A 14,015-nucleotide genomic window follows, 5' to 3' on the forward strand; every position below is an offset into this window, starting at 1 on the left:
TCACAACTTGTGTATCTGATACTGGTACATTAATATGGTTTGCAGAGACATGAGGAAAATGTCTTGGAAATTAAAAATTAAAAAGATGTATAAAATGTTCAAAATATCAGTTCTTACATGCTGTGGAAAGCCCACAAATGTATTTTAGAAGATATTGAGTGTGCAAAATCGAACAATCTGTGCAGTTTTTTCCTTTTTTTAATTTCCAGTATGACTGGTGTATTTTAACCTTGTGATTGATTTTTTTTTTGGGAGTTGATCCATCCATTGGTGAGGTCTAACTATTTTGAAAGGCCTGAAAGGGTCAGGCAGGGTGGAGGCTTTTGGAGCACAGTGACCTGATCGCCTTCTCTTTGGCGTCTTCTGTTTTTGCCTCTATGAAAGGCCTCAAGGACGATCTGGCTGCTTGTTAAAAGCAGAGAAACACTATGCTCCTTTATCTGAAAGGTAGATCTAGGAGAGACAGGAAAAACCTAACATTTCAGGAGGAATGTCAGCTTTAACTAAAGTCTAAAGTTGGCTTGATTAAGGCAGCAGTTATTTTGAACAAATTACATTTTCACTCCAATTTGTGCAAAACTATTTTTTTTTCTTCTCCTTTTTGGTAGCTTTGTTAGATGGTAAATAACAAAGTAGCACAGTGCCCTCCAACTGCCACAGGCATTTGCATTGTAATCATTAAAATTCTTTTTAAAAACTCTCAAGCAAGGGTTAAGCAACTATATTGAAAAAAATCTAGACTGCCAATTCTCATTTGCAGTATAGTTCACATGGTGGCTTCTGAACAGCTGTGCTACTAAAAACACCATCAAAACACAATCACTAATCAGACGAGCTTGTAGGTTTTTATAAACGTGCTAACAAAGACCATGCGACAAGAAAGACAGTTCGGTTTTTCTCCATGATGATAGACGTTCATTTGTAGTTCTGAGATGTACTGAGCCATTTTTACTATTGATTTGAAAGTAACAAGTGCGGAAAAGACAAATGAGGCTCATCAAATGCATTTCTGCATAGTTTCAGAGATCAACTTTCCTCAATGCTTTTGCTAATGGACGACTGCGGTAATTAGCACTCTTTGCTCACTACACTTCATTAACATGCACGTCCTAATGAAAAGCAATCGATACTCTGCAAAAATCACCAGCTCAAAAAGTAAATGTACCAGTACAAGTTCTGACAAATGTCCTTTTTTAATGTCAGAAGGCTGCTGACCGTTAAAAAAACCAAAAAAAAAATGGGCAGAAATCTATGGAAACCTTTGACGCAGCAGTATAGTACAGCAGAGAGAGAGAGAGTATGATTATGATAAATTCACGAGACAACTGGAGACAGTGGTGCGGGGGCATGCCATTACTCTCCATAGATTCAGGCTGTCACTTTCATGATGAACACATCTACTCCGTCCATCTCAGGAGGAGATAGCACCTCTAAATCTCTGTGTCAGTCCCATCAAGCACACAGAGCTCATTATGAAGCCTGCTTAGTTCACCGACACCAAGATGTTCCTGCAGCCTACAGAATGGAAGAGTGGGGAAAGACACGTAAGGTGATTTGCAACAAGCAATTTCACTGCTTTTGAATGCAGGCACAGCATTAGTTTTCCGGTGCGATAAATGAACAGTGTTCCATTTTCTATTATAACTTCTTGCAAGCACCATAAAAGATTCACACAGTTTCTTCTGCATAACAAAGTCACAGCTGCTCTTCTTTTCTAAAAGAAGAAACCAACAGGAACTGTGGAGAAAAGACTGTTTGATGGGCTCAGGTGCACTCTGCTGCTAACAGTAAGCACTATTTTAATCACAAAATGTTCCCTGTTTATTGTGTTATGCACTTGTTTTTGCCAGTTTGCTGTCAGAGTGGAACTGCAGTCCTCCAGAGATGAAGTGAGATCAGACAAATGGAAATTTGAATTATGGATTTGTTTGTGGAAAAAATTGAAATTTTCCACATCAATGCTGATTTTTAACCAGATAATTGCTTTATAAGCATATTATTATATTAATCTGAACTCATTTAAAGATTCATGAATAGCATTATCATACAGTGTTCCTCAGAGTGTATTATTTACACCATGAAATATGATCTCTGCTTTAATGATAATGTTAAAAGATGTAAAAAACATTATTTAAATTTGATTAGGAGCTCCACCTGCTGCTGCATTAAGTGCTTCCATTGTCATGGTATCACTGACTGAGTTAACAGGAACGAGTTACCTAGTAAATATGAGGTAAAATTTTATGTATTATTGGGGAGCTACCTGGAAATCTCATTACCGTTATCATTATAGCGGCTAGTAACTAAACTCAGGAAGAGAATATATTGTATATAGATGTTGGTAACAGGGGAGGAACTTTCTAGAACTTGATGCCTAAATTTGTAGGAAGTAATTAAACAAGAGTTACTAACCTGGTCACAAGTATACAGTGCTTGTATTTCCATTCCATTCCAGATCTGCCTTCTTATTACAGTAGTAATTGCATAACAAGATGCTATTATTTACATATATTTATGAAGCAAATAGTTATTCAGAGGCTGTGAAAGGAAGGGTTGCCATCATTTTTTGGTATCAGCAGAGCGAAATGTGCGTTGGAGATAAACTGCTGAGCAGAAACAAAAAAATCTAAGCATCCAAAAGAATATAGTACATAATCAGTCAATAAGCAATACTGCATACATGCAGTATTGCACATGCTTGCAGTCACTATACTAAACAGCAGAGTCAAACATACACTGGCACGTTTGTTTGTTGCAGTTATGGACTGAGTGTTGAGGGGGTGTTTGCATCTGTATTCACAGTGAAGGACATGTGGTAGTTGGACATTATTCCTCTCACCTCAAATGATAATGTTTTCCTTATATATCGGGTGTTGCTTGACTCTTCATGTGAGGTGGCAGACCTGCACCTTTAACTGAGCTGACAGGTTGCCAGAACATGCTGAGAGTGTTGATTTTTTTTCCTTTTCACCCCTTTCTATTTTTACTTTCTCTTGCTGGTTAGTTTTAGGCACTAAAATGATTTGGAGAGGGTAGGTAATGATTGCTCTTTGGGTTAAGTGTGCCCGTCCCAATGTGCCATTACACTATGTTTTGTGGTGTGTCAAGCACCACTGTAAGACAAAGGTTAAGCATAGTGGAAAAGATTTGTGGGCCTTACTGATGTTGAAATTTATCCGCGTTCGTTTTAAAATTATAAATTTCCTCTAGCAGGAAATAAATCTGTTGTATTATAATAAAGCTATTATTTTTTATTGTTATTTCAGCTTTGCTTTTTTTAGTTATCTGTTCTTTAATATCATACAATAAGCTTTCACTGCTACAGAGAAGAAGCTGTTGTAAAAATTAAAAAATATATCTCCTCACTCACATATATATTGTTGCTGTAAATACTTGGGAGCACATCAAATGTTAATTAGTCAGCAGCTGGAAAAATCTTCTAAACACAAAGACAATTATCTACTTCAATTTGAGCGATGGTTGCTAAAATTGTAGTGCCCAGTGGATCATAGAAATTAATTAGCTTTTGTGGTGTCCCAATGCAACCTGTAATGTGCTGATATTAAAATTGGAAAGCGAATAGTAAAACTGCAGGGCACTGATCAGTCGTTGTGACGTTATGTTAGAAATTCAGGACACTGAAGTTTATGGTGACATGTCATGTTTCAGAATGGAGATTGTTAACGTTAATAAAAGTGAATATAAGGCCTGATTTACATGATTCATATCATTCACAATTTAAAGTAATCCTTATTTGTCTTATATAGTGTGGTCCAGAATTTAATTTCAACTAATTTTCACATATAATGTCTTGAATTCTCAAACACGTAGCCTGATGCAGATAACTCTTAAGCTGGAGAGGAAATGGCGTGTCACAAATTTAGAAGATCATCATTTAGCCTGGAGAAATAGTTTGTTGAGTAGTAAGATGTTCTGGCTTTGCAGAAAGCCAGAACATCTTACTACTCATCACTGATTGAAGAAAATAAGAACAACCCCAGGTTTCTCTTCAGCACTGTAGCCAGGCTGACAAAAAGTCAGAGCTCTATTGAGCCAACCATCCCTTTAACGTTAACTAGTGATGACTTCATGAAATTCTTCACAAATAAAATTTGAATCATTAAAGAAAAAATTACCAATAATCATCCTACAGATGTAATATTATCTACAGCTACATGAATATTCATTTAGACTCTTTTTCTCCAATTGATCTTTCTGAGTTAACTTCAATAATTCAAACCTTCAACGTGTCTTTTAGACCCCATTCCTACAAAACTGCTCAAAGAAGTCCTGCCATTAATTAATGCTTCAATCTTAAAGATGATCAACTCATCTCTAATAATCGGCTGTGTACCACAGGCCTTCAAGCTGGCTGTAGTTACTGTTACTTAAAAAGCCATCTCTAGACCCAGCTGTCTTAGCTAATTATAGGCCAATCTCCAACCTTCCTTTCATATCAAAAATCCTTGAAAGAGTAGTTGTCAAACAGCTAACAGATCATCTGCAGAGGAATGGTTTATTTGAAGAGTTTCAGTCAGGTTTCAGAGCTCATCACAGCACAGAAACAGCTTTAGTAAAGGTTACAAATGAGCTTCTTTCTTCACCCAGCTCTATCTATCCATGAAGCCAGATAACACACACTAATTAGTTAAACTGCAGGAATGTCTTAAAGACATAAAGACCTGGATGGCCGCTAACTTTCTGCTTCTTAATTCAGATAAAACTGAGGTTATTGTACCCTGCCCTGAAAATCTTAGAAATATGGTATCTAACCAGATTCTTACTCAGGATGGCATTACCTTGGCCTCCAGTAACACTGTGAGGAACCTTGGTGTGATTTTTGACAAAGACATGTTCTTCAATGCACATATTAAACAAATATGTAAGACTGCTTTCTTCCATTTGCGCAACATCTCTAAAGTTAGAAATATCCTGTCTCTTAGTGACGCTGAAAAACAAGATCATGCAGTTATTACTTTCAGGATGGACTACTGTAATTCATTATTATCAGGATGTCCTAAAAACTCCCTGAAAAGCCTTCAATTAATCCAAAATGCTGCAGCAAGAGTCCTGACAGGGACCAGAAAGAGATAGCAGATTTCTCCTGTTTTGGCTTCCCTTCATTGGCTTCCTGTTAAATTCAGAATTGAATTCAAAATCCTGCTCCTCACATACAAGGCCTTAAATAATCAGGCCCCATCTTATCTTAATGACCTTGTAGTACCATATCACCCAATTAGAGCATTTCACTCTCGCTCTGCAGGCCTACTTGTTGTTCCTAGAGTATTTAAAAGTAGAATGGGAGGGAGAGCCTTCAGTTTTCAGGCCCCTTTTCAGTGGAACCAGCTTCCAGTTTGGATTAAGGAGACAGACACCTTTTTTCTGTTTTCCTTCTCTCACCCCAACCGGTCGTAGCAGATAGCCCCGCCCCTCCCTAAGCCTGGTTCTGCTGGCGGTTTCTTCCTGTGAAAAGGGAGTTTTTCCTTCCCACTGTCGCCAAAGTGCTTGCTCGTAGGGGGTCATATGATTGTTGGGTTTTTCTCTGTATCTATTATTGTACGATCTACTGTACAATATAAAGCGCCTTGAGGTGACTGCCGTTGTGATTTGGTGCTATATAAATAAAATTGAATTGAATTGACTTGAATCAGTCCCTATCATATCTTAAAGACCTCATACTATCATGTTGTCACAATAGAGTGTTTTACAGTGGTTGTTAGAATTTCTAATCCAAAGCTCCCAGTTTGGATATGAAAGACAGACACCCTCTCTATTTTTAAGACTTTGTATAAAACTTTCATTTTAGATAAAGCTTATTGTTAAGGTTGGAACAGAGACCCCTGAACCCTCTGTTAGTTAAACTTCAATAGGCCAAAGATCCTGGGACCTTTCCATGACACTCTGAGCGTTTTCTTCTTCAATCGCCTCTTTTTTATGTGTTTACACATCACTTTTGCACTGCGTCATTAGTAGTTTTCATGGCTGAATATGTTATATTCTCACAAATCAAACCTGCTAATTTATTGACTATATGCCTTAAAGTTATACCATCATGCCAGCTCTGTGTTGACTTACTGAACAAAACAATATCTCCACAGTTTGCAGTTCATGGTTCATGAACTGCAAACCTCCAGTATAAGCAGCCTCAAGCCAAACACCAGTGAATGTATACAACGGGAATATTAAGAGCTTCTCACCTGCTTGACATCATATCCCAAAAGGACAAAATTCAGATCTGGAGAAACTGCGAACTTTGACGCTTTAAAAGTCGCCTGTGGGAAGAACAAGAATATGAGAAGAGTGTGAGTTTTTAGTTGCTGCTGTTGTTTTCACAATGAGCCTTTTCACGGGTTGCTGAACACCTACACTTTTCAAACTAGTCGTGTCTTGATGCATCAACATACACACTCTGATAGATCAGTGCATGGAGTGGCTTGAGTGGCCTGAGCTGGGTCACAACGGCTGCTCTTTCCAAGATGTTGCAACCCACAAAAAAGTCTTGCATCACAATACTGACAAAATATGTCATTGAGATTTTTAATTTTTATTTCTTACTTACAAATGTTGTATTTTTCAACAGAAGGTCTGTCTCGTTGGTGCGTGTGTTGACTTTGAAAACGTCTCCATCCCAGCTTCGAAAGATTATTTCATCCTCTGTAGGACAGATAGAGGCATTAAATTGATATGCAATGTTTGTATGTAAACAGATATGAGTTTTTCAACCTGTTTTTCAATGGTCACGTACTGAACATAAACCGGGAAACCTACACATAGATTACATGAATAAAAACAAAAGTCACAAGCATGAAAAGGCAATCAAGTTCTTCTCCTATCAGTAACAATGATATTTATTAAAAAAAACATAAAACCATCACCTATTATTGCTATAACAATAACAATAATAATAATAATAATAATAATAATATAATAAAAATCAAGATTCAAAATATTTTCTTCTTTCACAATTCCCAATGAACACAATCTCTTAATGAACAAAATATTATTTATTGGAGGTGGGTTTTTTCCCCTCTGGACAGAAGAGGTCTGTTTAAAACACATGAAGTTTCGACTGCAGCTGACTGTGTTTATTTTTAGTGTTGCCGAGGCAACCTCAGCCACATGAATTTGTGATGTGGTCCTGAAAGTTTGCATTATTTATATAATCTAAGATTGCATACTTTAGAAACGCTCTCATCTACACCTCCGTGTCAGATGGGTATTGGAACCGGCTATTTGTTTGTGGATTAGGCTCGCTGTGGTTTCTATTACTTCTGTTATCTCCTTATTTCTTTGTGCTGTTTTCTTCCTTTGCCTTCTGTGTTCTCCCGTCTTTATTCTCATGTCTTGTGTTAGTCTTTCTGTCTTCTTGTTATAGTTTAGAAATTTTAGATTTCTGATGAGCTATGTTTTGGTTTTACTTTGTGTTTCTTGTTTCCTTTCTTAGTAAGTGTCTCTGTCTTTATCGTATTTGCTTGTATTTGACTGTTTCCACCTGTGCTTTGTTCTGCTACTAGCCAGTTATGTATGCATTGCTCCCTTTGCCTGTACTCGATTGTCTGTTGCTGTTCCTCATCTTTGTCCTGTTTTTTCTAGATGCAGGAACTTTTAATGGGAATTGTTACCATTCCAAGGTTGCTTATGTTGACCATATCTTTGCAAATAAAGTAAAAACTGGAGATGTCTTCTTGTTTTCTCCCATGGAGTTTTCAGTCTTGCCAGATGCACTGCTCATATTATGTGTGGATTTTAAAACACATATTTGAATTTTTCTGAAGCTGTAGTCTCATTTGTTGAAAGTTGTTTTATAAAGTCCAGAGGCAGAAAAGGTTAAAAATCATTTTTCAAGGTGCTCAAGGTAAAATTAGTTTCTTCAAAGTAAAACTGGTCAGCAGATGATCATTTTGTTCCTGATGAATTGCAACAGTTGAACTTCTCACCTTTTGACTCCAGAAAATATTACGGGACTACATTTTCGTGCAGCAAAATACAGTTCCAACCCCCACACATCCACTCACCCAAGTTGGAAAAAATGTTTTTTCAAAGTTGCAAACTAAGTTAACAGCAAAAATTAGAGCAAGCAGCTAAAACACTGGGAATGAGAAGTGCTAGATTCTACAATAGAATACACATTTGTCCCACAACCTAAGTGATTATTTAGGTAAGTAAAACTATGTATACTGGTTTGAGAAAGGGTAGCGTACTGTCATCTGAGGCCTGTACTATGAAGTGAGTGACAAATGTATCTTTGTGTTATCAGGATTCATCTACTTAACACTGCCAGTCAGGGTTACTGGTCACTTGAAGCTAGATATCATCTCACTAAGTTAACCCTGGATTTCCCCTGTGTGTTCTTGTGAAAGGGGTGACACTGGCAGCATCTGATCAATCACAATTCTGAATAAGTGTCCTGGTGGCAAATAAGCTCATGTTATAAAGAGAGATAAATTATATTATGAGAAAAATATAAACAGGCTGAAAGCAACACATCTGCTGCAGACAAAGCAATAGTATGAGTGAGTGGTAGGGAGGAAAAGCACTGTTGAGTAATTTAGTATTAAAAGCGGTGTATGAATGCATAAGCACTTTATGCGCTTCAGTGAGATTGAAAAAGGTCTTTTGATATTTGAAGCCAGGAAGGAAAGCCAGCAAAAATCTGTAACTGTGTAAGCTAACTAACTTATCAATATCACAGCTCTGACATTAATCCACAGGAGAATGAGATGAATTGAGGATTGGATTTATTTTATTAAAACACTCTTTAACAGACAGTTTTAGTTTTCTTTCCTTCTGTTGAAAACTCGGTGGTGTTTGACAGTCAGAACAAAAATAAAAGTAAAAGCAGAATCTAAATGCAGGATAACCTGCATGTAAATTTGGTTTAAGATCCAGAAGTACAAATAGGAACTCTGTTTTAGGATCATAATGTGTACAGAATAATCAAACTTTTGTGGAATTATTAGCTGCCAGTTAAAAAAAAAACAATGAAAGGAATATAATTGTGTCTAAGAATTTATATTTAGTACTGGTGCTCCTCAGCAAAAGACAAAGACATGCTACTGAAAATGTTTAGATCCACGTGCTGACAGAGTATAATGGATCATCTGGGAATAGTGACGCTATTTTCTTGAGAACTGATTGATCAGTGATTGGTGGTGATTTTATACTTGTTGACAGCGTACTCTGGAGCAGGACTACTCAAGAACAGAAAATAAATGCAATCATCAACAAAAAAAGAAGATCAAAATGCAAGTGACCAACAATAAATCTGTATTGCTACATGAGAGGAAACACTTGTGTCATTTTAGGAATCCTTTACAACAATCTGAAAGGAAAGTAAAATGTTGATTGCAAAGCATCTACTGTTAATGTTATTTGTAATGGCTTTTGGCATGAAAATAACACCTCAGTCCAAGGATAAGCACTTCAATATTTTCTGTAATATACTCACATATCTATATTATTGCTAATATATATTGTAATATATCTATATCACTAAAGCACTTCTGGATGGATGCAAACTGCATTTCGTTGCCCTGTACCTGTGCATGTGCAATGACAATAAAGTTGAATTCTATTCTATTCTATTCTATTCAACCACAGACCATGTGTAAAGACCAAAAGTTTAGAATTCCTGGTAGACATTAAACAGATAAGTCCAGTCAAGGCAGTTTTATTTATACAGAACATTTAAAACAACAGTAGGTGACCCACTGTGCTTTCCAGGCAAATGTTTCTGGTCTCCAAAAACCCAAATTAAAAAAAACACGCAAAAGTCACATAAGCAAACATCACGAAAAAACTTTCCTGGAACGGCCTGTCTAAAAAAAACTCAGTTTTCAACAGTAGAAACAATAACAGGAGTTCCTGCAATAACTCTCATCTAATCCCAAACCAGCATTACAGTCCACGGAGGCTGGAATTCCATTAATGCATTTGACAGGTCTGAATCATTCCAGGGCCCCTGTCTCATGTAAATGTCAACGAATAAGCTCGGAGGCATCAATCTCAGTCAAGAAAGCCGTTGACTTTCAAACACTCAAAACACTTTAGAGTATAATGACAGGAAAATAAATATGAAATACAGACGGATTGCTTGTTTTCAACAGGCAAGCAAATCCTCAAAAGGGCTCTTGTCATTTAGAAACTCCTACCCACAGTAAAACAAACCACAATCCATTTTTTTCCTTCATATTTTATATGCAGCACGTGTAGCAAATCACTGGTTATAAAAAAAACATTTTAAAGCAGAGGTAATTGGAAAAATAGGGCTAGTGTCCTCCTGAGTTGAGGACAATTCCTTGAGAAATTGCTTCGAGGATAACGGCAACATGTAATCTCAGATGTGATTAAAGTGTCTCAACTATTCAATGACTTGCCACTTTTAGGCAGAGGACAAGAATTAAGGAAGTACCCACTGCTGACACTGTTTCAAAACTGACAAAAAGTCATTTATAGCTCCCAAAGTAAATATAACAGGGTGAAGAAAATATTAATGTTTCACATTGCAGTACTTTCACCAAACACTGATGTCCTTGTCGATCACAACTGATCAATTGAGGAGCAAGATTTATTTTAAAGGTTAAATGAATGCACGTCAGGGCTGCAACCAATGATTATTTTCTTTTTTCTTTTTTTTTTTTTTTTTTTTTTTTTGGAAGTGATGATTATTTTCAGTGTCACTTCATTTAACCTTTCTCAAATTAGCCAACTAATCATAGGATCTATAACTTTACATAAACTGCGTTTTTGTTGTTGTCAAAAAATCAAAGATATTTACAAGCAGCAAATCCTCGTGCTTGAGAAGCATGAAACCAGAAAATGGGACTTCAGAGATTAATTAAAATAGTTGCCAATTAAACAAATAATCTATTTCTCAAATGCTTCTTTCTGCTTCATTGCTCTTCGGTTAAACTGGAGGCACAGAGTTTGAGAGATGTCAGTATTTGCCACACAGGGACTAGTGCATCTAATGACACAAGATTCTGGGATTTCAGAGCTTTGCTCATACTCCAAATAAAAGTCTGAACTTTTTTTGGCATTTCTTTTAAAATGTGTCAACATCTGGGAAGAACTCAGTTTGTGCTCTGTCACTGTTATTTATTAGACTGAGATGTTGTCAGTTGTTTGCAAGTAATAGCAAGGTAGGGGACGTGTGCTTCAGAGTGCTTAAAGTGCCAATTTTGAAGATTTCTTGTTTAAATAATGTCACTATCTGTCAGCAAATGAGATAACACAATGGTGAACCTATCATACACTGACACAGCACAGTACAGTATTTATCTATTTCCAGTATTGTGATCTGGATGTTAGTGGCTGTTAGTCCTTATAATCCTCTCTCATTATTGTTGTAAAGTTTTCTCTTCCCATGGTTTCCTGTTTTATGAGCCATTTGTGTTTCCCCAGTCTGCATTTTATTGTGTGTGGCTTGATTCTTGGTCCCTTGCTTCTTGATTCATTTTACTTCTTGCTTAATTTTCAAAGATTAGTCCCTGTTTGGTCTTTCTGTTTTCTTTTACCTCCTTCCATATTTCACCCTTTATTGTTGTTTAGATTTCACCTTTTTTCAGGATTGTTGCTGTGTGTATTTAGTCTCAAGATATTTGGTTTTTGTACCATCTTTTGAATTTATTTTATACTTTTGGACCGTGGACTCCATCTGATTTGTTTCTTGTTCATTATGAGGTTGAAAACAAAAGTTTTTTAATTTTAGTAACTGTCGCTCCATTTCATGTGGTGTCTGAAAACAGGTTTTCACTTGATCATTAACTCAAACCATGACACTGGCAACTGGTAAATATTTTCCTCTTTTAAAAGACAAAAATTTGGAGGTTGGAGGTTTGGGGTTGGCGTTGAAACAAATCGCACCAGAGGCCCATACTTGTGTCATACACATCACAGCAGTTGCATAAATTTTACTACATCATAAGTTAAAAAAAATGTGTTGCTTTACTAAGTATAGGCATTGACTTTCTTAAGTTTAAACATTATAAATATCTGGTTGAAATTTTAAAAAATGTCATGATTTGGGTTGAAATGCAACCTTTGCCACATATTTTAAAGCTTTTCTTGGTTGCCATGGTGATATCTCCCTGCTTTCTCTGCATAAAACAGTGCTTTTGACGAATACACTTCCTTTTGAGATGCACTGAAAACATCTGTCTTCATGAAGAAAAAAAAAAGATTTCTGTTTTGGTGACTTTTCCACATTCGGTTATAAGGTTGCACTGGAAAAAACACAACAGTGTCATCGTTAGCATTATTCCACAACAGGTCATTTTGAAATATCACAGGGAGTAATGGGAAAAAAGAAGGAGCAGCCACTGCAAGTGGTTAAATGAAGAGCAGCAGGTGACAGGCTGTACACCTCTTAACTTCCCAGACGGTTACCAGCTTTGATTTTGATCTTTCTACACTGCACAGAGTGCCAGTCTGTGAACAGCAAGGCACAATGAAAGACACGCTGGCTCACAGAATGAGCAAAAAAAAGGCCAATTATTCTGACATCTTCCACAAAATGACATGGCTGTCTCCAGAATTCTGTCACCTGTAGTATTAAACTACATTTACCTTGACTATCTTTAATTCTAGGCACTGCCAAGTTGACAACGACTGGTATTGTCAAATAAATAGGTAAGCTAACATTACACAGCATATCTGTGTAGGCCCTCAGTCAGCATTAAACACCTTTTAAAGTTGATGGCAAAGACGTTAGAAGAATGCAAAATGTTTCCGTCTTTTAGCTTTACTTTGTTTTCTATTAACCCCTGAGTGCAAAAGCAGATAATTCCACAAGAACATGTGGAAGCAACATTTCTGCCTGTGATTGATTATTGTGATCCACCTTATACTCCTCCTCGGTTTTATGGAGTGTTGATTCAGTGCATCACATTCTGAATGTTCTTGAGGTCCTTGTAGCAGCTGCCGATATTCACAATTGGATACACTCGCTGTTACGGTTTACTGCAGATAAGCCTTGAAAAATTTGAATCAGTTGGTGAAAGTAAGTTGGCGGTCAGAAAGTCTCAGCACTGGCGGAGCACTGCAGAGCCATTCATATTAAACAATAACCCTGTCAGAACCCTGCAGATATAATATGAACATATGGTGCTTTGGAGCAATAAAAGTTTGTCTTGTTGTACCTTTCTGATCGAAGTGGACCTAGTAATGAATGAGTAAAGACTTAAAGAGCCCTTGGCAGAGTGTTTATTATGCATTTCAAGAACGCAGTGAAGCAACTGAGAGAGAGACCAGAGACTTGTTTTTCTCTCTGTCTGGCAGAGTTTCTAAACATGATTTTATTTTTGCCTTTACTAGTGTGTATAAAATCTTTATCCCTGATTTGATGCCAATAAGTCAATAATTGGGTGTTCTTTTTGAGCCTGGACAAAAGGTTGACATGCATTTCATTGTGGAGAAGCTATCATGTCTTGTGGTGATAATGTAAATGCATGAGGTGTTTATGATGAAATCAGCACTTAATTAACAGAATATATACATCCCCCAACCACTTTATTATTTATGCCTAGCTAGCACCATGGCTACACATCCATACTCTGAGTTCTCACATTACACCACATCCTACAGGTGCTCCATTGGATTGAATCCTACAGGTGCTCCATTGGATTGAGATCTGGAGGCTATGGGGTCAATTTGAGATGATTTGACCTTCGTCACATAAAATGTTACCCTGCTGAAAGCAGCCATCAGAAGATGGGTTATATTGTGGTCATAAATGGATGGACATGGTGAGCAACAATACTCTGTGGTGTTTAAACGATCCTTACTTAAATGTGCCACAGAAATATCCCCCATTACACCGCCTCTAGTTTGAATAGAGGTGGTGTAATGGGGGATAAACAGTTTTTGAAATACTCGAGCTCTTTTTAGCACCAACAACCAATTCACGTTCAAAGCCACTTAGCCACCTTTCTTCCCCATTCTGATGTTTGATTTAAACTTTAGCAGTCCTGACCATGTCTGCAAGCCTAAATGTGCTGAGTTGGTGCTGCTCTGAT

The 14,015-nt window shown here is 37.0% G+C and overlaps 1 protein-coding gene across 1 annotated transcript in view; it reads right to left on the bottom strand.

Annotated features, from left to right (window-relative positions):
• LOC146691170 (inactive dipeptidyl peptidase 10-like) overlaps positions 1-14,015 on the bottom strand; it is a 146,406-nt gene that overhangs the window by 41,057 nt on the left and 91,334 nt on the right. The window contains exons 4-5 of the mRNA XM_085434456.1: positions 6,560-6,654; positions 6,198-6,272 (exon numbers count right to left, since the gene is read on the bottom strand). Coding sequence (XP_085290582.1) covers positions 6,198-6,272; positions 6,560-6,654 — 170 coding nt within the window. The remainder of the gene's footprint in view (positions 1-6,197; positions 6,273-6,559; positions 6,655-14,015) is intronic.

This window comes from Copadichromis virginalis, linkage group LG16 (genome assembly GCF_057382275.1).
Source record: "Copadichromis virginalis isolate Kocher_CV1m ecotype Utaka linkage group LG16, C_Virginalis_male_GT1.1, whole genome shotgun sequence".
NCBI classification, from domain to species: Eukaryota; Metazoa; Chordata; class Actinopteri; order Cichliformes; family Cichlidae; genus Copadichromis; species Copadichromis virginalis.